Source organism: Humulus lupulus, chromosome 2 (genome assembly GCF_963169125.1).
Source record: "Humulus lupulus chromosome 2, drHumLupu1.1, whole genome shotgun sequence".
Classification (NCBI taxonomy): Eukaryota; Viridiplantae; Streptophyta; class Magnoliopsida; order Rosales; family Cannabaceae; genus Humulus; species Humulus lupulus.
Window position 1 is genome coordinate 33,801,031 of NC_084794.1, and position 22,703 is coordinate 33,823,733.

Sequence of the window (22,703 nt, forward strand, 5' to 3'; positions counted from 1 at the left end):
CCTTACAATCAAGAGTTGTGGAACTCTGAGTTTTTGTGCTTGATATCATAAACTTACCATATGAGTTTAGCAATGAGAATTACTTCCCAAGTGGTACTAATCTTTACCATATGAGTTATAATTCAAGTCTCTTTAAACCACAATGTTTTAAATTTAAACTACTAAGTTTTATATTTAAACCCCTAACCTTTAAATGTAAACCGTTTGTCTAAAATTTTAAATAGCAATTATTTTTCTTGAACAAGAAACATTGTAAACTCCTAACCTTTGAATTTAAACCACTTTCCTATAATTTTAAACAACAATCTAAATGGCATCAAACTTTGAACCACAAGACTAAATGGCATCAAATTTTGAACCGCAATGCTAAATGGCATCAAGTTTTGAAAAATAAAATATAAATTTTTATCTGTTAAGCTCTACTTATAAATCAAGTCTCTTTAAACCACAATGTTTTAAATTTTGAACCACAATGCTAAATGGATTCAAATTTTGATTCATAATTTATAAAGTTATATCCATTAAGATATATTTATAATCGAAGTATCTTTAAACCACAATGTTTTAAATTTAATCCAATAAGCTTTAACTTTAAACCCCTAAACTTTAAAATTAAACCTCTTATTTAAAAATTTAAACCACAAACCATATGGCATCAAATTTTGAACACATGGCTAAATGGAATCAAATTTTGAACCATAATTTATAAATTTTTATCCATTAAGCTATATTTATATTCCAAGTCTCTTTAAACCACTAAGCTTTAAATTTAAAACACTAAACTTTAAAATTAAACCTCTTTAATCGCGATTTTAAAAAATTTATCCATTAAGCTCTATTTATAATACAAGTCTATTTAAACCACTAAGCTTTAATTTTAAACCGTTTTGCTTTAAAGTTAAACCACTTACCTAAGAATGTAAACCTCAAACCAAAATGGCATCAAATATTGAACAACTAGGGTAAATGGTATCTAATTTTGATCTCAAAATTAAAAGTTTTATCCATTAAGCTATTTTTATAATCCAAGTGTCTTTAAACAACTAAGTTTTAAATTTAAACCGTTAAGCTTTAAATTTAAACCCCTTACCTAAGAATTTAAACCACTAAGCTTTAAATTTAAACCACTAAGCTTTAAATGTAAACCACTTTCATAAAACTTTAAACCACAATGCAAATGGCTTCAAATTTTGAACCACATGGCTAAATGGAATTAAATTTTGAACCAAAAGGCTAAATGGTATCAAATTTTTATCCATTAAGCTCTATTTATAATCCAACTCTATTTAACAAACTATGTTTTAAATTTAAACCCCTAAGCTTAAAATTTAAACCCCTATGTTTTAAATTTAAACCACTAAGGTTTAAATTTAAACCACTTGCCTACAACTTTAAACCACAATAAAAAAAGGCATCAAATTTTGAACCACATGGCTAAATGGAATCAAATTTTGAACCACAACTCTAAATGGAATCAAATTTTGAACCCCTAAGCTAAATGACATCAAATTTTGAACCCCAAGGATAAATATTATAAAATTTTGATCCAAAATTTATGTATTTTTATCCATTCAGCTCTATTTATAATCCAAGTCTCTTTTACCCTCAATGTTTTAAATTTAAACCACTAAGCTTTAAATTTAAACCACTTGCCTTAAACTTTAAACCCCAAGGCTAAATGGTATCAAATTTTTATCTATTAAGCTCTACTTATAATAAAACTCTATTAAACCAATTATTTTTAAATTTAAACCTAATTTCTTTATTCATCAAAAATTTTAGACCAGAAGTTGTTAGTGGCAAAAAAAAAAATTATATATTTTATTTTTAGGTGTGACTGTGCGCCGCAGCCCATATCAATTAGAGCCGCGGCGCCCAGTGACAAATAATTGCTATTTTTTGTTTCATTCTGAGCGTCGCAGCTCTAATGTCTAAAGGTTCTGTGCGCCGCGGCGGGGAAAATGGCACCAAATTTTAATCGCGATTTTAAAAAATTTATCTATTAAGCTCTATTTATAATCCAAGTCTATTTAAACCACTAAGCTTTAATTTTAAACCGTTTTGCTTTAAAGTTAAACCTCTTACCTAAGAATGTAAACCACAAACCAAATGGCATCAAATATTGAATAACTAGGCTAAATGGTATATAATTTTGAACTAAAAATTAAAAGTTTTATCCATTAAGCTATTTTTATAATCCAAGTGTCTTTAAACAACTAAGTTTTAAATTTAAACCGTTAAGCTTTAAATTTAAAGCACTTTCCTAAGAATTTAAACCACTAAGGTTTAAATTTAAACCACTAAGGTTTAAATGTAAACCACTTTCATAAAACTTTAAACCACAATGCAAATGGCTTCAAATTTTGAACCACATGGCTAAATGGAATTAAATTTTCAACCACAAGGCTAAATGGTATCAAATTTTTATCCATTAAGCTCTATTTATAATCCAACTCTATTTAACCAACTATGTTTTAAATTTAAACCCCTAAGCTTAACATTTAAACCCCTATGTTTTAAATTTAAACCACTAAGGTTTAAATTTAAACCACTTGCCTACAACTTTAAACCACAATAAAAAAAGGCATCAAATTTTGAACCACATGGCTAAATGGAATCAAATTTTGAACCACAACTCTAAATGGAATCAAATTTTGAACCCCTAAGCTAAATGACATCAAATTTTGAACCCCAAGGATAAATATTATAAAATTTTGATCCAAAATTTATGTATTTTTATCCATTCAGCTCTATTTATAATCCAAGTCTCTTTTACCCTCAATGTTTTAAATTTAAACCACTAAGCTTTAAATTTAAACCACTTGCCTTAAACTTTAAACCCCAAGGCTAAATGGTATCAAATTTTTATCTATTAAGCTCTACTTATAATAAAACTCTATTAAACCAATTATTTTTAAATTTAAACCTAATTTCTTTATTCATCAAAAATTTTAGACCAGAAGTTGTTAGTGGCAAAAAAAAAAATTATATACTTTATTTTTAGGTGTGACTATGCGCCGCGGCCCATATCAATTAGAGCCGCGGCGCCCAGTGACAAATAATTGCTATTTTTTGTTTCATTCTGAGCGCCGCGGCTCTAATGTCTAAAGGTTCTGTGCGTCGCGGCGGGGAAAATGGCACTTGCCTAAAGGGTTTATAATCCAAGTATCTTTAAACAACAAAGTTTTATATTTAAACTGTTAAGCTTTAAATTTAAACCACTTGCCTAAGAATTTAAACCACTAAGCTTTAAATTTAAACCACTTTCATAAAACTTTAAACCACAATGCAAATGGCTTCAAATTTTGAACCACATGGCTAAATGGAATCAAATTTTGAACCACAAGGCTAAATGGTATCAAATTTTTATCCATTAAGCTGTATTTATAATCCAACTCTATTTAACCAACTATGTTTTAAATTTAAACCCCTAAGCTTAAAATTTAAACCCCTATGTTTTAAATTTAAACACCTTGCCTAGAAATTTAAACCGCAAGCCTTAAATAAATAAGATTAACTGATAAATTTGTCATAATTTAAAGATGATAATCTATCATCTTTTATAACCTTTTTCTGTCAAATTCATCTCTCACTAATATCAATTCCTATTTTTCATAAATTAAATAGATAATAATATAATAAAAAAACAAATGTACTTTAATAAATGTATAAACATTCTTATCCACAAGTCCACAACGCAACAAATATGTATAACATTGCATCTTTATAGTCTTTAGACTGCAACAGATAACAACAGTTCATGCTTTCATGCATAATGCACTGTACTCAAGGACAATAATCAATCTCAATGATCATGATATCTATGCAATTCACAACTCAATGTTATCCTTCTTTTAGAATTGGTTGGCTTTTACAATTCTTTCTATTATGCCCCAATATTCCGCAATTTCCACACTTGACTATTCGAACATGCTTGGGAAATTCTCCTGTTGATGGAATTCTTTTTTTCTTGGGACGTCCTTGTTTTACTTTGAATTTTGGAGCTTTCATGCTATCTCCTATAATTTCATCTGGGACACTCCAATCATCTTTATCTGGAAGAGGATTAATTGATCTTGCATATGTCTCTTTCAAAACAGAATTTTTATACCAATTTGAGCAAAATTTGTACTTGTCCAAGTACTTGCTTTCAATTGTTGCAATAGCATGTGCACATGGAATTCCCTCTAGTTGAAATTCATTACCTGTGCATATATGTTGTTCCAAGTCGACAACAAACACTCGATCACCATATGTGACACTAGATTTCATTGCATCAATTGCATCTACCTGTGAAACAATACAATTATTAAGCAATAAATTTAAAATCCGAACAAAAAGAAAATAAATGTAACTTTAATAACATACCTTCATTCGAAATGTCACATCAAGTTTGATCTCCATTTCATCATTTGCCCATTTTGTCACCTCAACAAATTGGTTGATTGCTGCTTCTTTTCTTGTTGAAAACCATCTTTGGAGCATCTCTCTTATAGCTTCTCTTAACGACGTTATAGGCAATTCTCTCGCATGCACAATTGCTGCATTTATAGATACGGAAATGTTACTTGTAAGAATGTTATACCTTTTCGTTGGAAAGAATGGCCGAGCCCATTTTTCTGGTTTTGCTTCCAAAAGATAAGTCGTCATTTCAGGGCTAATTTTCTGTAATTCAGCCATGGCAGAATAATATTCTTGAGCTGAGTACGCTCTTGAAGCAGTTTCAAATATGGCATGCACATGTAATCCCCTAAACTTAGTCCTTAGATTTTGCTTCAAATGATAAATACAAACTCCATGATATACACCAGGATACACTTGTTCAACTGCATTTTTGATGCTTTTATGCCTGTCAGATACTATGCACAAGTTTTCTCGATCTCCTATTGCTTCTTTTAGTCTTGTAAAGAACCATATCCATGCATTGTCATTTTTTGAATCCCCCATTCCAAAGGCGAGCGGAAAAATTTGATTGTTTCCATCTTTAACACAAGCTGCATACAATGTACCTCCACATTTCGTCTTTAAAAATGTTCCATCTACCACTATAACTGGTCTACATTGCTTCCATCCATCTAATGAAGCCCCAAAAGCAATAAACATGTATTTAAACTTGTAAAATTTAAATTAAAAAACAACCAATTCCTAGAGATGTAAGATATGGATTGTAATCAGTAAAGCCTTTAATATAGGAATGAAAATTATAAATATTATTAATACCTGTTTTCTTCATCTTTACATACTCTTGTGATAGTTCCTGGGTTGGCCAACTTTAGCATATACAAATATGAAGGCAACAATGCATAACTTTCCTCATTTGACCCTCTAACATCATCAGCTGCAAGTGTTTTTGCTCTCCAGGCTTTATTGTATGTTACACCTACCCCATGTTCATCTCTCATGTCTCTTATTATTTGCCTTGGTCGATAGGTTGATCCTGGGTCACGAAACTTTTCTTTGAAGTAACTACTGATGACTTTTGCACTTGCTTGTCTATTTTCAAAATTTCTGTGATTTAAGGAGCATGTGTGGTGTTTATGGTATTTGATAACTCGAAAGTAGTCTGATACTTTTGAGCTTCTTGCACGTACATACCAGCCACAATTCTCATCTATGCATTTTGCCCAAAATGCTTCTGAACATGATTTTTGAATTCTGTACTGAAAGTGTTTCTTGATGGCTATTTTCGCAAGTGTATGTTTTAGATCAATCTTATTCTTGAAAACATAATTGAGTCTTATGTCTTCAATCTCCATATTCGGCAACACATGCAGAGGTGATTGAGCTTCTTGCCCGTGTTCTATAAATGTGTTGGATTCTTGTGTTGAGGCGCTCTTCATCTTGCTAGTGCTTGCAGTATTCGTATTGGGGTCTGTGAGAGTCAAACTGTGACTTGTTGCATTGCTTGCTAAAGCAGATGGAATGCTAGCTTCTCTTGGCAAAGAAATGGTTTGATTTCTCTGTTCTACTTCAACGATGAAAGGACATTTTTTCAACTCTTCTACAGTCTTGTTCAAGTTTAGATAAACTTGTAAATTCTCATCACTTTCTATCTTCATTCCTTTGCTTGTATCCATATTTGCATCAAAAATCAAGTTTGTTGAAATCAATCTTTCATTCAATCTGAGCTCTTTGTATATCTTGTTTACCAATTCCACATACTTGATATCCTTTTCCACCATCAATATTTTCACTTCATGATCAATGTATTTGTTGTTTGCATTCCATCTTCCGTTAAAAACTACAACTAACATTATCTTATCCATTTCCTGCAATAAAAAATAACAACCATGAGAGCTTATTGCTTTATCTTGGATAGAAATTAAAAAAAAAAATCAATTCAATATACTTTTTGCCTTAACTTCACTCATCTCAAGGCAAACACAATTTTTGCAAAACTAAGTGTCAATAATATTTGTGACTCAATAAGAAGAATCAAAGTAACGCAAAAGATGTTTTATCGTGAAGAAGAAGATAATAATGTTATTTTACAACAAAATTTAAACCTCAAACATTCAATGGCTAAAAATTTAAACTAATACTTTCATAATTTACAACATTGTTCTTAAAATTAGGATTCAATGTGCTGAACAACAAAGACATATTTTTTAGGATGCTGGAAATAATTTTGGCAAGAGAAATGGATCTCAAAAAGAAAATGACAGAAATAAGACAAGTTGAAGAAGTGCTAAAGCAAAGGCTGGTCTCATCAGAAGAACAAGTATATTGCATGGGAGATGAAACAGAAGATGTTCAGGAAAAATTGTTTGTGGTGGATAATATGGCTGTGGTTTCAGTGGGAATTTCAAAAGAGCTGTTGGATCAATTGCAGACACTCCAGGTAAGTTTAAAAAGTTCAGCTACTCGGCTGAGATCAAAGCTGGAAAGCAGCAATGCAAAATTTAATGACTTGCTTGTTACATAGACAAACAAACTAAAATCCAATTTGAGAGATGCTGAAGATAAAATAATTCTTGCCAATTTAAAAGCCTTTACTTTGGGGTGATAAGGTCAGATTGTCTGATAAAGAGCTGAAAGAATCTGAGTTTCTGCTGCTGAATGCAAAGTATTCTGCAGATTGGAGTCAGGAAGAGCTTAATGCTCTATGTTGCATAATCAATGAAGTACCATCTTGCACTTCTATAAGACCAAGAAAATGAATAGCAAAAAGTATATATATTGTGTAGTTGGGAAACAAAGAAAATCGCTAAAACTCACTTACTCATGACATATCCATAAAATGAATTAAGAATGCACTTTCGAGAGAGTTGTAAAGAATCATATAATAGTTTTTAGTTACCATTTTTATTACATATAATAAAAATAGTTCATGATCTTCCAAAAGTAAATAGATGTTATTCTTTGCATAAGATTTTTTGTAATGTGATAGATCTTTCTTAGGTAATAACAATTATATCTTAGTTTCCAAATCCAATAATGAAATTTCTCAAGAACAACTTTATTAATAACAATGAAAGATTTACAAATGAGCATATGAGAGGCTCAAACTCTCGTACCACAGCCTTTCAAGAGGGCTGATATCTCCACCAAAGTTTAAATTATAAATCAAGTATATTTAAACCCTTAGTTTTGAAATTTAAACCATTAAGCTTTACATTTAAACCACAAGACTTAAAATTTAAACTACTTGCCTTAAAATTTAATCCGCAAGTCTTAAATATCTTAAAATATGAACAACTAAACTTAAATGGCATCAAAATTTAATCCACAAGGTTTAAGTTTTATTCATTTAGGCTTAAATTATAAACATACTCTATTTTAATCTATATAATGTAATGTATGAATCTAATATAAAAATTTTATAATTTTAAACCAAATGTCTTAAAACTTAAACCACTATTTATAAATCTGAACCACAAGGCTTAAATGACATCATATTTAAACCACAATTTATAAATTTTTATTCATTTAACCTTAAATTATAAACCAAGTATCTTTAAACCCCTAGGTTTGAAATTTAATCCATTAAGCTTTAAATTTAAACCACAATGCTTAAAATTTAAACCACTTTCTTTAAAATTTAAACCGCAAGCCTTAAATGGCTTAGATCAAATGTTTCATGGCATTTGTTTGGTAAATTGCAGACACCCCAGCTAAGTTTGAAAAGTTCAGCTACTTGGCTAAAATCAAAGCTTGAAGGTTCCAAGGAAGAATTGAAGGCTAAAGAAAATTATTTGAGCAAGCTGGAAAGGAGCAATGCAAAATTTAATGACTTGCTTGTTGCATAGACAAACATACTAAAATCAAAATTGAGAAATGCTGAAGATAAAATCATTCTTGCCAATTCAAAACCCTTTACTTTGGGTGATAAGGTTAGATTGCTTGTTCAGCTACAATGTGCAATAACATATGCCAAAGCTAGTCAAGACAAACAAATCCTTCTGTATTCTACAATAGCTGAGCAGTGAGGGCAGAGAAGCCAGACAAAGGAGTTTTCATTAGAGGGGCGGGAGATTCTACCACTGGAGCATTTCTGTGAGAAGTGTCGGAAGGCATTGAAGAATCAAGAAAGTAAAAGAATCAAGGGAAAGCTGAAGAAGAAAATTAATGTTTTTGGTTGATAGCATTTAAAGAATAGAACGTGTTTGATAAAAGCTCTGATAAAGTAATGGATTGAGCTACTGAGCTTTGTATTTATAGAGTTTCATTAATACACCAAAACAATTTTTTAACAGCTTTATCCAAACCTAGTTGTTCATTTAGGTAAACAGTTATATAAAAACAAACTCTAAATTAATTTAACAGAACCTTAGTATAATATCTAACATATTCACGCCAATCAACGAAAGCTTTCATTGAGTTCAAGCTACATACCTTCAACTTTAATGTCAGGATAAAATCTAATTCTTTGTTCAAGGTGGCAGCAGGTGTTTGTTTTCTTAGATCAAGGCTTGCTCTATCAAGTACAAACCTACAGAAAATATAAAATCAATTAAACCAACAATTTTGGACAAATAGGTACAACAATAATGATCCCAGAAATGGCCAGCACACATGTCAAACATCAGACAAGTTTAAGAATTTATTCCAGTATATTTAATTCCAAATCAAAGAGCCAAATGTAGCATTAAAATAAAAACATATAAATCCGAAAATCATATAAACAAAGATCAACAAACTCTTTTTTATACCAGAAATTTATAGTTTACATAGAGACATTTTATCAACAAACTCCTAGCACTATAAATTTGTGAAAATGAAGAAAAACTCTCCATGATAATGATAATGATCCCAATGGCAGATTTTTTGCAATATCATAGTCACAGTTTTATTGAGTAATTTTAACAAACACTTAGAAGGCATTTTAACTTATGTATAATATGGAATATTCAATTTCATTTAACTTCACTAAATTTTTATACACACATGAATGTTAATTTATATGTATGATTGTACAGTTCAAAAAAATTTTAAAAAAATAAAAATTGTGAAAGGAGGAAGAGAGAAATTTAGTCTCAAGCAAAGAGGAAGAACTCACCAAGCAGATTTGAGTGGCTGTGGCAGAGGAACAGAAGAGGAAATTTGATGAACAACAGTGCAGTGAAGAGGAAATCGCTGGTGGTGGAATATCTATGGGAGAAGGAGAAATCGTTCGATCGAAGAGGAAGCTGTAACTATAAAACCGGTATGAGTATGGGTAATATAGGAATCACAACTTTAAAAGTGGGTATATTTAGTTAAGATATTGATGGTGGATATATCTAGTTAAGTAGGTTTAAAAACGGGTAATTATGAAAAAGACCCTTGATTTTAAGTCTAATGGACTTATAATCAAATGGGAAATTTCACAGGCCTATAGCCCATGATAATTTCGACCTAGGGCTTCAAAATGGCTGTTATTTTATTGATTTTTTTAATTAAATTAAATGGCCTAATTGAGTCTATAAAAGGAGTGCTTAGAGAGAAGATTTTAGAGACGACAGATAAGTCACAAGTCAGATTTTCTGATAGTTTTATATTCTCTCTAAACACAAGTCCTTTTCTAAGCCACTTTGTTATTTTCTCTTCTTCTCTCTATATCTATCTCATGTGTTGAGAATTGCCCACACTAGTCTAGGTGGTTCTAAGGATTCATTGGAAGATCGTGAAGAAAATAGAAGATCGGTTCAGTTTCTTGATAATACTCTGCGACAGAGAGGATACAAGAGTTAGAGAAACTGAAGGAAGGACTCTTAATTCCGCTGCGTATACTGTAAGTATTATATTATTTGTTTCTCTTTGAATTCAATTTTAGAAACATGTTTTAGGCTATCTCGTATTAATTTGTTTAATATTAGATATACATGAAAATAAATAAAGATTCTGTATAAGCTTTTTCTAACATTAACAATATCCATCCATCAAGTTCTAATTCATTAAATAACTTCGAGCCATAACCCTAACCTCCGGGACCTTGAATTCTATCAATCCGGGTGATAAAATCCATCTCGAGCCTTAACCATTGAATTCCCAAGCCTAAACACCCTTAAAAACACAAACTAGCACTAAGAGTCGCGGCCCTACCCACAAGCGCCGCGGCTAGCCTCGAAACAGAGGTTAGCACCTCATTGACTCCCACATGGGCCGCGGCGCGCACACCAAGCGCCGCGGCGCGCATGAACTTCTCAGCCTTCCATGGCCGCACACGCACACGGGCCGCGACCCTCACCTCCAAACCCAGAATTTTCATCATCTTCCCTATATTTTTTTCCTCAAACTAACTCACCCAAAGCTTATCTAACAGACCCAGATAATTAACACAAACATTCCAGCTCAATATCAACATCAAAACCCCATTAAAACCTGCTCCAAAACTCAACTAAAATACCCAAAAACAGACCAAGTCCTACCCACATGCATAACCCAAAAACACAACTGAAATCCAAGCATAATCCCCATAATTAGAGCTTACCTTGCTGTGCTATGCTTCTGAACTGATTTCCCCAAGTGCCCAGCTTAACTCCTTAATTCTAACAGCTCAAAATCCTCAATCCTTGGCTATTTCCACCAGAATTTCCCTTTGATATGCCTTAGAGAAAGAATAGAGTGAGAGAGTGATGAGAATCTATCCTTAACTGAAAAGAGAGGTATATGTCGGTTTCCCAAAGTTTCTAAATAATTCTTCCTTTTTGTTTTACTTAACTTAAGTCTATAGGGTTACCTCAAGGCTCGGGGTACCAAAACGTCCCCGATGGCAAAATGGTAAATTTCCCAAATATTCCCTCCTAGACATTCTAACCTCAAATATATCTCCAAATAGTTATTTTCATAACCTGATTACCCCATAATATATCCAATACCCAAATTACCCCTCGACTCGCCCCGAGTCGGATTCTCAACCCCGTTGTGACTTTCTAGCAAACCGCTCCCCAGGACTGTCTCGGGTCGTGCTGCACAAACATATTACATATATATAGCATTTATCACTTTTATGCCCCTAATATCCAGACGGAGCCCACATGCACATTTAACTCAACTAAACATGCATCATTATCATATATTCACATAAATCCACATATTAGCATATTAAATCATTTATTGCCTTCCAGGCACACTAATCAAGGCCCTAAGCCCGATTAGCAAATTCGGGTCATTACAGGTTGGGTAGAGAAGAACATGATGAAGAAAGAGAGGAAGGAGAGAAAGAGAGAGGAGAAAGAAATATTTTTTTTTATTAATATATTTAATACTTTAAATTAATTAAAATGATATTTTATTTAGTTTTTATTTTAAAATCTTTTAAAATATATTTTTAATTATTAAATGATGAAGCCCAAGGGTATTCTTGTCATATTAAAAAATTGCTTGACAAAAATTGGGTTCAAGGTATTATTTTATTCCATTTTGTAAAACGCAGGGTCTGAATTGTAATTTAACAAAAAAGAGGCTCCGATCGGTAGCTTTTGCACAACATAGGATCCAAAATGGTATTTGCTTATTTTTTATATTCCTTCATTTTTTTTTTCCAAAAACACGACCTAGAGTTTTCGAAGTTTCTTAATTACAAAAAATACGATGTAAAAAAACAACTAAAAATTAACTAGACATAAACCCTACTGCATAAAACGGTGTCAAAAAACTAACTAAAAGACAATTAGACATAAACTCACTATATCAACTCAAAATAAACTAAAAAATAACAAAGTAGCAACCTCGAAAAGTTACCAGTGTATTTTAAAAGTGTCAAAAATAAATTAAAAATACATCTCAAAACAACTAAACTTATACAAAAAATAAACTAAAAATTAACATGACAAAAAAACTAAACACAACTTTTTTTTTTTTTAAAAAAAAGTAATGTATGTATACCCAAACTAAATTAAAAAAATATACCCAACATTTTCCAAAAAAAAAATATATACTCAATTATAAAAATTAACTAGATAGAAACCTAAAATATACATAGGAAAACTAAACATGAAAAAAAATTACTAAAATCAACCTAGAAAAGTTACCAAAAAACAGAAAGATTATTTTTTAAAAATATATATCTATACTATATCCTAAACGCGGATAGGTTGCTGTCATCTATCTTTCATTTTCCAATTTATGCCATAGTACTCTTCCCCATGGTTTAAGTGATTATTTTTTAATTTTCACTTCATTAGTTGGGTACTATTATAAAATAAGTATGTTTTTTATTTTAGGATAATTTTTTGGTAGAGGCTTTGGAAAATGCCCATATTGTATGGGCGTTCATTCGTAAGAATTATAACCTAATTTTTTTCATGACCGTGTATATTATAGTTATAGCTGACATCCACTAATTTTTGGGAAATTTTGAATAATTTACAGTGTCCAAATCAGAGTTCAAATAGTCAATTGTACGTGTGACTAAGTTTTTTTATATGTGTGGAAAACATACTATTTGAAAACTCTGATTTGGGCACTCAAATTATTTGTAATTTTCTGAAAATTAGTGAAATATCTGCTATAACTACAGTATACACTTTCATGAAAAAATAATTGAGTTCTAATTTTTTTAAATATTAGAAATAGAAATGAACCTACGGTAGGGACATTTTCTATGCCCTACTATAGAATTATCATATTGTTTGAGATATAATTTAGTATTTAGCTGAAAATGCTATATGTTTTGTGTGGTTCTTCGCTTCTTATTACCGTACTATTCAATTATTTATATTTCATTCTACTGAAAAAAAAAAATATCATTATCAAGAGGAATACAAAATCTTCAAACAATGGCCCATGTCTCCTACTCTAAAGAATATGTCATTCATAAAATGATCCATAAGGAACATGAACAAGGAAGTACAAGTTTACCATTAATGAACTACTTGATATATCTGAGTCTTCGGACAATTAAAATCTGGTCAGGAACTGCAAATGTTATATATGTAAATATGGTTTATACATTTTTACATCATGTGTTTTGCCTCATTACTTATTTGGACTTTGTGTTTTGATAAATTATTTTTTAGATTCTGTTTTTGTAAAATTGTTTAAATAAGCTCCTAAACCTGATTTTGATGAACAAAAAATTGAATATAACAACACAGTTATTAGGCAGAATGACTGTATTTTTGTTCTCTAAGTTGTTAGTTTGATGAATTATTTGTGATTTTAGTTCAAAAAACTTTGATCAAAATTGGGTTTATATGTCTATTTGAACTATTTTAGAAAACGCATAGTCTAAAAAGTAATTTGTTAAAATACAGAATCCAAACAAATAATGAGACAAAACAGAGTCTAAAAAAAGCATAAATCCATGTAAATATAATGTACAAGAGTATGAGGTACATGAGCTACTTTGCTTTTGATTGTTGGTTTTTTTTTTTTTTTGGGAAGTAACTCATAACTTTTGGTTATATACCTCGATTAAAGAATATGTATGTACATAACCATATCTAGGTGTATCATCCTTTTCGTGTAAATGTTTTATCTACGTACTGCTCATAATTTTTGTTGTCTCTTAGATTGTTGTAAAATCTGGATTAACTCAAGATCAAACAACCAAACTGTTATAATATTTAAGAACTTATCACTGAAAACAATGGCACTTATAATACAAACTTTTATTGTGCATAAAACAGAGTTGTAAAAGTTAGAACAGAATCAATTCGGACATATAAACTAAACACAAATGAATTATACTGGTTCAAGAACAAAGATCAATGTGATCTTTGACTCTACATCTAGTTCGAACACTATCCTTTTATTGAATAAGTCTGTAGCAAAGAGTACAACACAGTTGAGAAGTGGATCTTCAACTAAAGAGTCTTCAATAGAGAAATATCTCAAACACTCAATCCCACCCTTGAGCCTAACACTTTCCAACAGTAGTGTTAGCTCAACTACAAAACTCTTTGATCTTACACTCTCTTTCTCTCTCTCTTGCTTCTTGATTCTGAATATCACTTTTACTCTCTTCTTGTCCTCTGTTCCAGCCGAAGGCCCTAGCTAAAATAGAACTGAAAAGCTTCTAACTGAAAGCAGTTAAAACAGTTATGATTTAAAGGAATAATAAAATACCACATAGATAAAATAATATGTATGTATATAACTATTCAGATGTATTATCCTTTTAATGTAAATATTTTATCTAAATCACTATCATAGAATCTTTTACTTGGAAAATAGCTAGTTTTCTTTATTTATATATTTTTTCTTTAGTTTCATGGTTTGATGTCTAAAATGAAATGGATACTGCTAGCAGACTTTTAGATTTCTAAAATGAATTCTTTTAGCGTTTATATAACACAGCTACTTTCCCTATTTCACTTATTTTATCTGCAAAACTTTATTACTAAAACTTTCACTTCTTTTAATAATAATAATGAATTACTTTTAAGTTTTTATTTTGACCTATATTAGCCCATGGTGGTAGTAACTAGTAAGCATTGTATCACTTCAAGAAATAAAAAAATAGTATTTTAAATTGTTCCAAGCCTTTTTCAGATATGCTTCCACTTCGTAGATTCCTGACACATGACCACATATATGGCACATCTTCCGAAGAATCCTCAAAAAGGTATTACCACACCGAGGAGTCATCGTAACCCGAGTAAATCACCAAAGAAAGGGACTCGGTGCCCTCCATGAGTATAGGAAGCCCCCGAGGCCAAGCTCGAGAAAGAAGCCTTCACACCAACATCTCGGAAAGCCCAAAGAATAATCTCGCTAACAATTCAGCAAGATTCTCGGAGACTTGGGGCCACAAAGGATACGCCCCACACAGACTTCATTTGGGAAGTGGTCCGTGGTACCAATCCGTTAGGATTTCGAGGACCACCTCCTTTTCTAGGTTGGAAGGTCGTCCAATCAACCCTACCACCTAGTGACACGTGCTTGGTATTTAATATGTGGGGAAATCAATGTGAACTATTTTAATCTTAATTACTCATTAACCAATCCCCTCATGCTGCTTATAAATAGGATTATGTCAAAGTAAACGCTTTTATCATAATTATATTAAAAAAATATGTTTAACAAAGGAGACCTTAGAATTATGCCAAGAACACAACTATTGTGACTATCAACACAATTTTGCAACCTACAAAAAGAAGTAAAAAAATAATAATAAAGCACAAAATATTTAGAAATAGTAACATAATAATAATTTTATATAAATATATTTTGAGAGGAGAACAATTAACATAACATACTTTTTATTTTATATAACAAAACAATTGACTGACACACATATTTTGACACTAAAACTTCAAGGCATGATTCTCTCAAGGATAAATACTTACTTTGTATTCTGTGTTTTATCGAAATACATATTTAGTGTCAAATATTTTTAATAATTCTCATTTGGTACTCTGAAATTTGAAATTATACATATTTGGTACCCTAAACAAAATATCGAATAATAAAAAAATATCAATATGATTAAACTATTCTCAATTATATGAGTTTCAAATTCAAATTTAATTACATAGTTATTTATGATTGATGACAGTGTGATCATATTGATAAAATTTTATTATTCAAATTTGAGGAGTACCAAATATGTATAATTTTAAATTTTAGGGTACAAATGGTTGAAAACATGATTACCAATTATGTATTTCGAAAAAAACACATTATACAAGTAATTACCTTTCTTTTAATGCACCTATGTCACCAAAATTACTTTTACTTGGCTCATTGGAGAGAGATCTCTACTGTCAACGACCAAGTTCTAACGTAGCTGTGAACTCGTTAACGGATAATGCTTTACTCGAAGATCCTGTAGATGAAAGAGATTTTCTGACAACAAAGGCTGGTTGCTTAGGATTTGGGAGCGTTGCTGTGTCACTCCCAAGCATGAAGACTGCATTTGACATCGTGGGACGATCATCTGGGTCTTCTTGTACGCACAATAGTCCTACATTTATACATCTCAAGAATTCATTTGCATTACACGTTTTGCTTAGTGCTACATCCAGAAAATCCAATGCCCTATTTTCTCTCCACAATTTCCATGCCTACAATCAACAACCCAATTCAAAACTTAATCAGGTTTAGCATAAAAATCATTTTCTAAATGAGGGAATAAATATTTAAGAGGTATAAATGAGTTTAATAACACTTACATAACCTAGAAGGCTCAAAACTTGATTTGACTGATAAAATCCTGTGTTTTTCTTCCCACTAATAATCTCAAGGATGACAACACCAAAACTGAACACGTCGGATTTGATTGAGAAAAATCCGTCTAATGCGTATTCTGGAGCCATATAACCACTGGATAGTACCAATTGGTTGTTATTTTTTAGTATATTAAGATACATAATTAAGTGAACTTATTTCATGTGAAAAAGGCAAGTAAATAAATAGAATGGTGTAGCTCCTAACCACAAAATACTCACTATGTTCCTACTACTCTGGCTGTGGTTGCTTCAGTTTGTTTGCCTCCAAAAATTCTTGCCAAGCCAAAATCAGAAATTTTTGGGTTCATCTCTTCATCTAGTAGAACATTACTTGTTTTTAAATCTCTATGAATAATCCTTAATCTTGAATCATGGTGAAGATAAACAAGCCCTCTTGCAATTCCTAGTATGATGTTAAAGCGCATCTCCCATTTCAGCAGCACACATAATGTTCGATCTTCCAAGATTATAACATAAGTTTAGTAATACTATAAACTACAATAAGACAAACGATTATAAGAAAAATAATTTTGTTTTTCCTTTGATAATAACAAACTTCTCACCAAATATGAATAGGTCTAAGCTTTTGTTGGGCATGTATTCATAGAGTAATATTTTTTCATCTCCTTGAATACAATAGCCTAGCAGTCGAACAAGATTCCGATGCTGAAGTTTAGCAATCAACGTAACCTCATTTTTAAATTCTAACAAGCCTTGTCCTGATCCACTGGAAAGCCTCTTTATAGCAATTTCATGTCCTCCTGGAAATTTTCCCTGAGGGAAAGTTCAAACAAAATAACAGTTCAGGTCTCATTAAATAACTTACAGAAAATTTAGTCTTGTGGTTTCTATACGCTAACAATGAGTCTTATCATTTTATTTACCATATAAACCGGGCCAAACCCTCCTTGTCCAAGCTTGTTATCTTCTGAAAAGTTATTTGTAGCGACCAGTATGCTTTCCAAGACAACAAATGGTACGTCTATGTTTTTCTTCTCTTCTTCTTTAAATTGACCTGTCTGTATAAAGTCTACAATACTCCTCTCACTGTCATATAAGTGAACGGCTTGATTTACTTCAATGCTTCCCCTAGTTCCTGCTTGTTAAGATGATTAAGTAAAACTAGTTACTCATTATTTGGAGGAAAGAAATTCAACAAAGTTATGTTTATGTTGACTTGCATGCTACTTACCTGTTATGTTGACCACATTTTTTCGTCTCAGGAAATATACAGAACAAGCAGTGCACGAGATGCTCAAAGCAATTGCTATAGACCCCAAGATGACTACATAATACTTGATTTTTGATGAAAATCCTTTTGGTTGTTTCAAAGATTCGAATCCTGTAATGAAGATATAACACTACAAATATGTAAGAGGTCAGCAGAATGACATGCAACCATGTTTTTTAAACATCTGTCTAATTATTTTATGGCAGACAGCAGAGTTTAGCGAATGTCTTTACACTTTGGTATAACATCATTCATTTAGTACTCTGAGGAAAGAAACTTTTAAGTTGAAAGAGAAATTTTTTGGGGCAATCCTCATGCCCTATAGAATTCTTTTCTTGTTGTATCATTTGTCAGCATGATCACTTTCCTAACACATGAAGCAAAGATATTTTTTCACAATGAAAATGTCAAGGGAGTTTTGTATTAAGATAGTACCCTCATAAGGATCGCACGAGATACGCTCCAAATTCCAATGATAATGCTCATTGCAAGTGCACCTTCTTTTTTCTTCTTTTGTTGCATTACCGCAATGTGAATTTAGCCAATCGGTGCAGTCCGCAGGTTCATCACAAGCTGGTGGTCTTGGCGGTTTCCACTGGAGTTCTACCTCTATTGGTCTCCTATAATTATAAGGGAAAATATTAGAATGAAGAGTACTCTGCTCACTACTACATCCCCTGGTGACATTATATGATAAAGACTGGTTGACCATCATGATAAACTTTTCACAATCCAATTCTTCCACATGAACAGAGAACTTTTTGTATTCTGGTTTGATGTTTGTGACTCGTCTCTTGTCATCGCCTGCCTTAAAGAAAACTTGCCCATAATCGGTATCACAGGTGAAATTGCCGTATATCGGATCACCACAACCAGAGCTTGTGCTCAAAGGATAGGGGATTAGATTTGCACCACAGGGCTTACAGCTTCTTAAACCCGTTTCTGTAACGCAATAACCAAAATAAACATTTTGATTATTAGCAAATGTCTTCAAATAAACTATAATTCTAATTAGATCACTCAGTTTATCAGTTTAAGACGGAGAGAATGAATGGATTGTACCTACCTGTATCAGAAAAAGCCACACGAACATTGATGTCAAGGCCACGACCATTGTCCTCTTGAATATTGTCTAGTCCATCGGTCCATATCCAGCACAATGGTGTTCTGCTGTAGGAGTCATTTACAAATGAATAAGCGTCACAGCGACAATCTTGGCAATTACTGCTACATTTTTCTTCATCGTCTGCATGAACACTCTCACCAAACTTTCCTGCTTTAATATTTTTCAAGTTTATGAAGGCTTTTACCGCATGGCAGCGGTTATCTGATCTACTTTTGCAGCCACCCGTAAAGTTTCCAGAGTCCCAACTACTTTGGTCTTTGGGTAGAAATCCAGGTAAGCACTTGCACAAGATGGCATTCTTACTATTGCAGACACTAAATTTACCACAAACTTCAAACACATGGCAAGGATCACTTGGTTCCGAAAGAGTAGAGCAGTTAGCTACGCCATCATAGCACGTATGGAGTTGTATCTGTCCATCGGCGCTCATCACCAGCCTGCTGTTAATGTGATTAGACACATTTGGTAATAGCTTCTTAGAGTACTGCTTCGAAATTCTGCTGAAATTCGTTAGCAAGTCGTATGCGACGGGTGAAATTTCATTAAAGCTGTATGGATATTCTGAGGATTGACTTATACTTTTCCAATGTATCACGTTTGAAAACCCTCTCAGTATCATGTACTGGTACGCTTCTCCTTTTGGATCAATCTGCAGGAAGGTGAAATTCCCCGGTGCTGGGTCATTTTGACTTGCCCATGAAGTCAACTTCATCTTGCTAGTCATGATCATACCAGGAAGAAATGTATTAGTAGGATTAAGAAAGCTTTGCCATACATGTGTTCCATTTCTATTATGGAATACATCACTCAAAACAAGGTTCCCAGAATCCATGAGCGTCACTTCCCTCTTGGCAGGTGGCTTTATATCACTAACACCGTCGGCTGTCCAATAATCATCGTTGTCATCCGTTAGCTTAAGTTGTCCTTCATCTGAAACGACAAGAACTCCATTGGTATTTAGCAGTGGTTTATCGCGGTTGGCAACCCATACGACAATCTTTGGTGATACGTTGAAATACCAAATGCCCAAGTACCTCATATTAGAAGAGCTTCCTTTTGGGGTAAAAAACCCCAGTTCGAATCTTTTTCCGGGTGAAACATGGGGATGGTAGTCATCCTTCACGATGGCATATCTAGAATAACACATCGAAAAGGAGAATGATAGCAAGAACATGGCAAAGAAGAGCTGTGGTGTAGAGCAGAGAAAAGCCATGTTGGCAGGGGAAGTGAAAAGAACAGAGATGTCTGGTGACGTTAGTAGTAATCAACAATTTTATTTTGCAGAAGATGAGATGACCAGGTCAACGTGCACAGAAATCACGAGTGTAGAAAAGTCTGATTCCTATTTTAACATAGAGTAGCTCCAAAAGTCTCAAAAATAATTAATGAGATTGATATTGAAAGGACGTGATTGGTATTGAGTGTCTCACCTATTAGATATATATTAAAAATATTAATAAATAATTCAATCATTTATAAAGATTATATTTTAAAAAAATATATAATTGCCATTTTTTATAAAGTGAAAATCTAAAACGTATTTCACTACTTGTTTTTTTATAAACATAAATATATTTTTTTATTAAATATATAATACTGATTGTTTTGAAAAACAAATACTTGATGATTAATAGAACTCAAATGTAGGTGTTTTACTTTTGACGTATTTATACTAATTAAATTGTTTAGTTAAAGGAGGATTTTTTATTATATATGAGAATATTTTTTACAGGGATCCACCTTAAGTTCTATCAGTTAGGTTTTCAGTGTTCTCGACCCGTGAATAGATTTTTGCACGATTTTTTTTATAATCGTGTATATTGTAACTATTTAGAGCATCCCGCAAATTTTCATAAAATTTTAAATAGTTTACAGCACCAAAAACTAAGTTCAAACATGTTGTTACACGCGTGACTAATTTTTTTTATGCGTATAGAAAACAACATGTTTGAATCTAGTTTTCGGTACTGTAAAGTATTCGGAATTTTTTGAAAATTTGCAGGATATATAGGACAATTCTTTTATAGGGGCTTCACTTTAAGCCCTACCGGTGGGGCTCTCAGTGTTTCTCGACCTGCGAACAATTTTCGGCACGATTTTTTTTTATGACCATGTATATTGTAGCTATTTAAAACATCTTGCAAATTTTTCAGAAAATTCCGAATAGTTTACAGTAGCAAAAACTAAGTTCAAACATGTTGTTTTCCATGCGCATAAAAAAATTAGTCACACGTGCAACAACATGTTTAAACTTAGTTTTCAGTACTATAAACTATTCAGAATTTTATAAAAATTTGCAAGATATTTTAAATAGTTACAATATACACAGTCATAAAAAAAATCGGCTAAAAAATTATTTACCGATAGAAAATTCTGAGAGGATAAAGTGATACCTGAATAAAAATTCTCATATATATATATATACACACATAAGGAGAGCATGTAATTTCCACGGAATTTCCATGAATGAAAATTCTCTACAAGTGAATATATATCTCAGAAGTTTCATTAAAGTTGAATGGGACTCGTCTGGGGCATGAAAAGCCGCGTTACTACAATGACTACATAACAATTTTCGAAGACCTTGACTTTAGTCCTTGCCACAACTTTTAAGGCAATATATTCCATTTCCAAATCATATTATTATGATTCCAGAGAGAAAAGAAAAGAAAGGACCATGCCCACCAAACTATTATCGCAGACTTTTACTACCAGTATTGCCAATTTTTTTCTGGATAAGATTATTTTAATGCCTCAGAATTTCGAGTGAGTATATATATATATATGAAGTCTATGTGAGTTTATTAAATTTCTTATATTTTATTCGCTAGTATACTGGGATGTAGTTGATCGTGTCGATGATTTAACTGTAATAATGAAAAAAATCACATGTCCCAAATTCCTGTCCTTTTTCCATCCCTCTAGTCACATTTTGACAACTCAATTAAAATTACATCACATTTTGACAACTCAATTAAAATTACATCTACACATTTAACGAATGTTTGAATTAATTAGCTCTGTTTTATTTATTTACATATATTTTTTTAATTATAAAAAAATTACCACCTCGCCTTTTTCTTTCTCTCATCTCAGTCAACTTTCTCCCTCTCTCTTTTCTTCTTCTTAGAATAACTAACAATATTATTTGTTTCATGTGCGCCCTTCAACAATTAATTTAAGGTGATTGAAATCTTTTTTTTCAAGTTATTACTGAGTGAGAGTTTCTCATAGAAAAATAGATAAAAATTCCTTTACAAATTACATTACTAAAGAAACCAAATACAGTTATAAAGGCAGCTTTTAATACCATCTTTTGCAAATAATAATATATATTATCCATTAAAAGTAGGAGAAAATCTAAGTGAGAGCAAATCGACAGAGAAGACATTTCTCAAGAGTACTTGTTTAAAGATCAAGTTCACAATACTGAAGTGAACTTAATTGCTAAAGTCTGAAAAAAAAAAACCCCAACAAAAATCTATTCGGATAACAAGAAAAAAAAAGCTCAAAGTACCACACTATCAACAATAACCAGAGACCAAAAAAATGAAATGCAGACCCATCTTCAGATTCTGTATATAGAGATCCACGACTTAGACACACTATAAGCAAACCAAGATATTGAAGAAGAAACAGTCTTATGAGTTTTAAACTCACAAATTTGACTGAAAAAATACAAATAAAAATTGAAGAAGATGAAGCGTTGTCAATGAGATGGAGAAAAGCAGTGAGTATCGAGGTGAGA

The 22,703-nt window shown here is 31.9% G+C and overlaps 2 protein-coding genes across 5 annotated transcripts; both read right to left on the bottom strand.

The window, feature by feature from the left end:
• Positions 1-3,678: 3,678 nt before the first annotated feature.
• LOC133814125 (uncharacterized) lies at positions 3,679-5,103 on the bottom strand. The gene is made up of 3 exons (XM_062247122.1): positions 4,369-5,103; positions 3,991-4,290; positions 3,679-3,738 (listed from the first exon to the last, which is right to left on the bottom strand). The coding sequence occupies exons 1-3, from the start codon at positions 5,101-5,103 to the stop codon at positions 3,679-3,681; spliced, it is 1,095 nt and encodes a 364-aa protein (XP_062103106.1).
• Positions 5,104-14,085: 8,982 nt separating this feature from the next.
• On the bottom strand, positions 14,086-20,263 carry LOC133817645 (G-type lectin S-receptor-like serine/threonine-protein kinase At4g03230). Of its 4 annotated transcripts, none has more exons than XR_009885619.1 (9): positions 18,896-20,263; positions 18,265-18,771; positions 17,791-17,940; positions 17,483-17,694; positions 17,162-17,372; positions 16,818-17,055; positions 16,542-16,692; positions 16,066-16,433; positions 14,086-14,447 (listed from the first exon to the last, which is right to left on the bottom strand). XR_009885619.1 is itself a non-coding variant. In XM_062250223.1 (8 exons), the coding sequence occupies exons 1-8, from the start codon at positions 20,166-20,168 to the stop codon at positions 16,134-16,136; spliced, it is 3,042 nt and encodes a 1,013-aa protein (XP_062106207.1). In that variant the 5' UTR covers positions 20,169-20,263; the 3' UTR covers positions 15,556-16,133. The 4 variants fall into 4 exon arrangements, 1 of the variants encoding a protein (XP_062106207.1); XR_009885618.1 differs by having other exon boundaries at positions 14,086-15,295; XR_009885620.1 differs by lacking the exon at positions 14,086-14,447 and adding an exon at positions 15,303-15,514.
• Positions 20,264-22,703: the final 2,440 nt, after the last annotated feature.

What these genes read in the sequence shown, in the direction of transcription:
- LOC133814125 (XM_062247122.1), bottom strand. Translation starts at nt 5,103, where the DNA reads ATGTTTATTGCTTTTGGGGCTTCATTAGATGGATGGAAGCAATGTAGA. An exon ending in ATGTGACATTTCGAATGAAG is followed by an intron (nt 4,291 to 4,368) that starts GTATGTTATTAA and finishes ATTGTTTCACAG; the next exon opens with GTAGATGCAATTGATGCAAT. An exon ending in TGAAAGCTCCAAAATTCAAA is followed by an intron (nt 3,739 to 3,990) that starts GTAAAACAAGGA and finishes TATCTGTTGCAG; the next exon opens with TCTAAAGACTATAAAGATGC.
- LOC133817645 (XM_062250223.1), bottom strand. Translation starts at nt 20,168, where the DNA reads ATGGCTTTTCTCTGCTCTACACCACAGCTCTTCTTTGCCATGTTCTTG. An exon ending in GGTTTGGCCCGGTTTATATG is followed by an intron (nt 17,373 to 17,482) that starts GTAAATAAAATG and finishes ACTTTCCCTCAG; the next exon opens with GGAAAATTTCCAGGAGGACA. An exon ending in TTTTGAGCCTTCTAGGTTAT is followed by an intron (nt 16,434 to 16,541) that starts GTAAGTGTTATT and finishes TGTTGATTGTAG; the next exon opens with GCATGGAAATTGTGGAGAGA.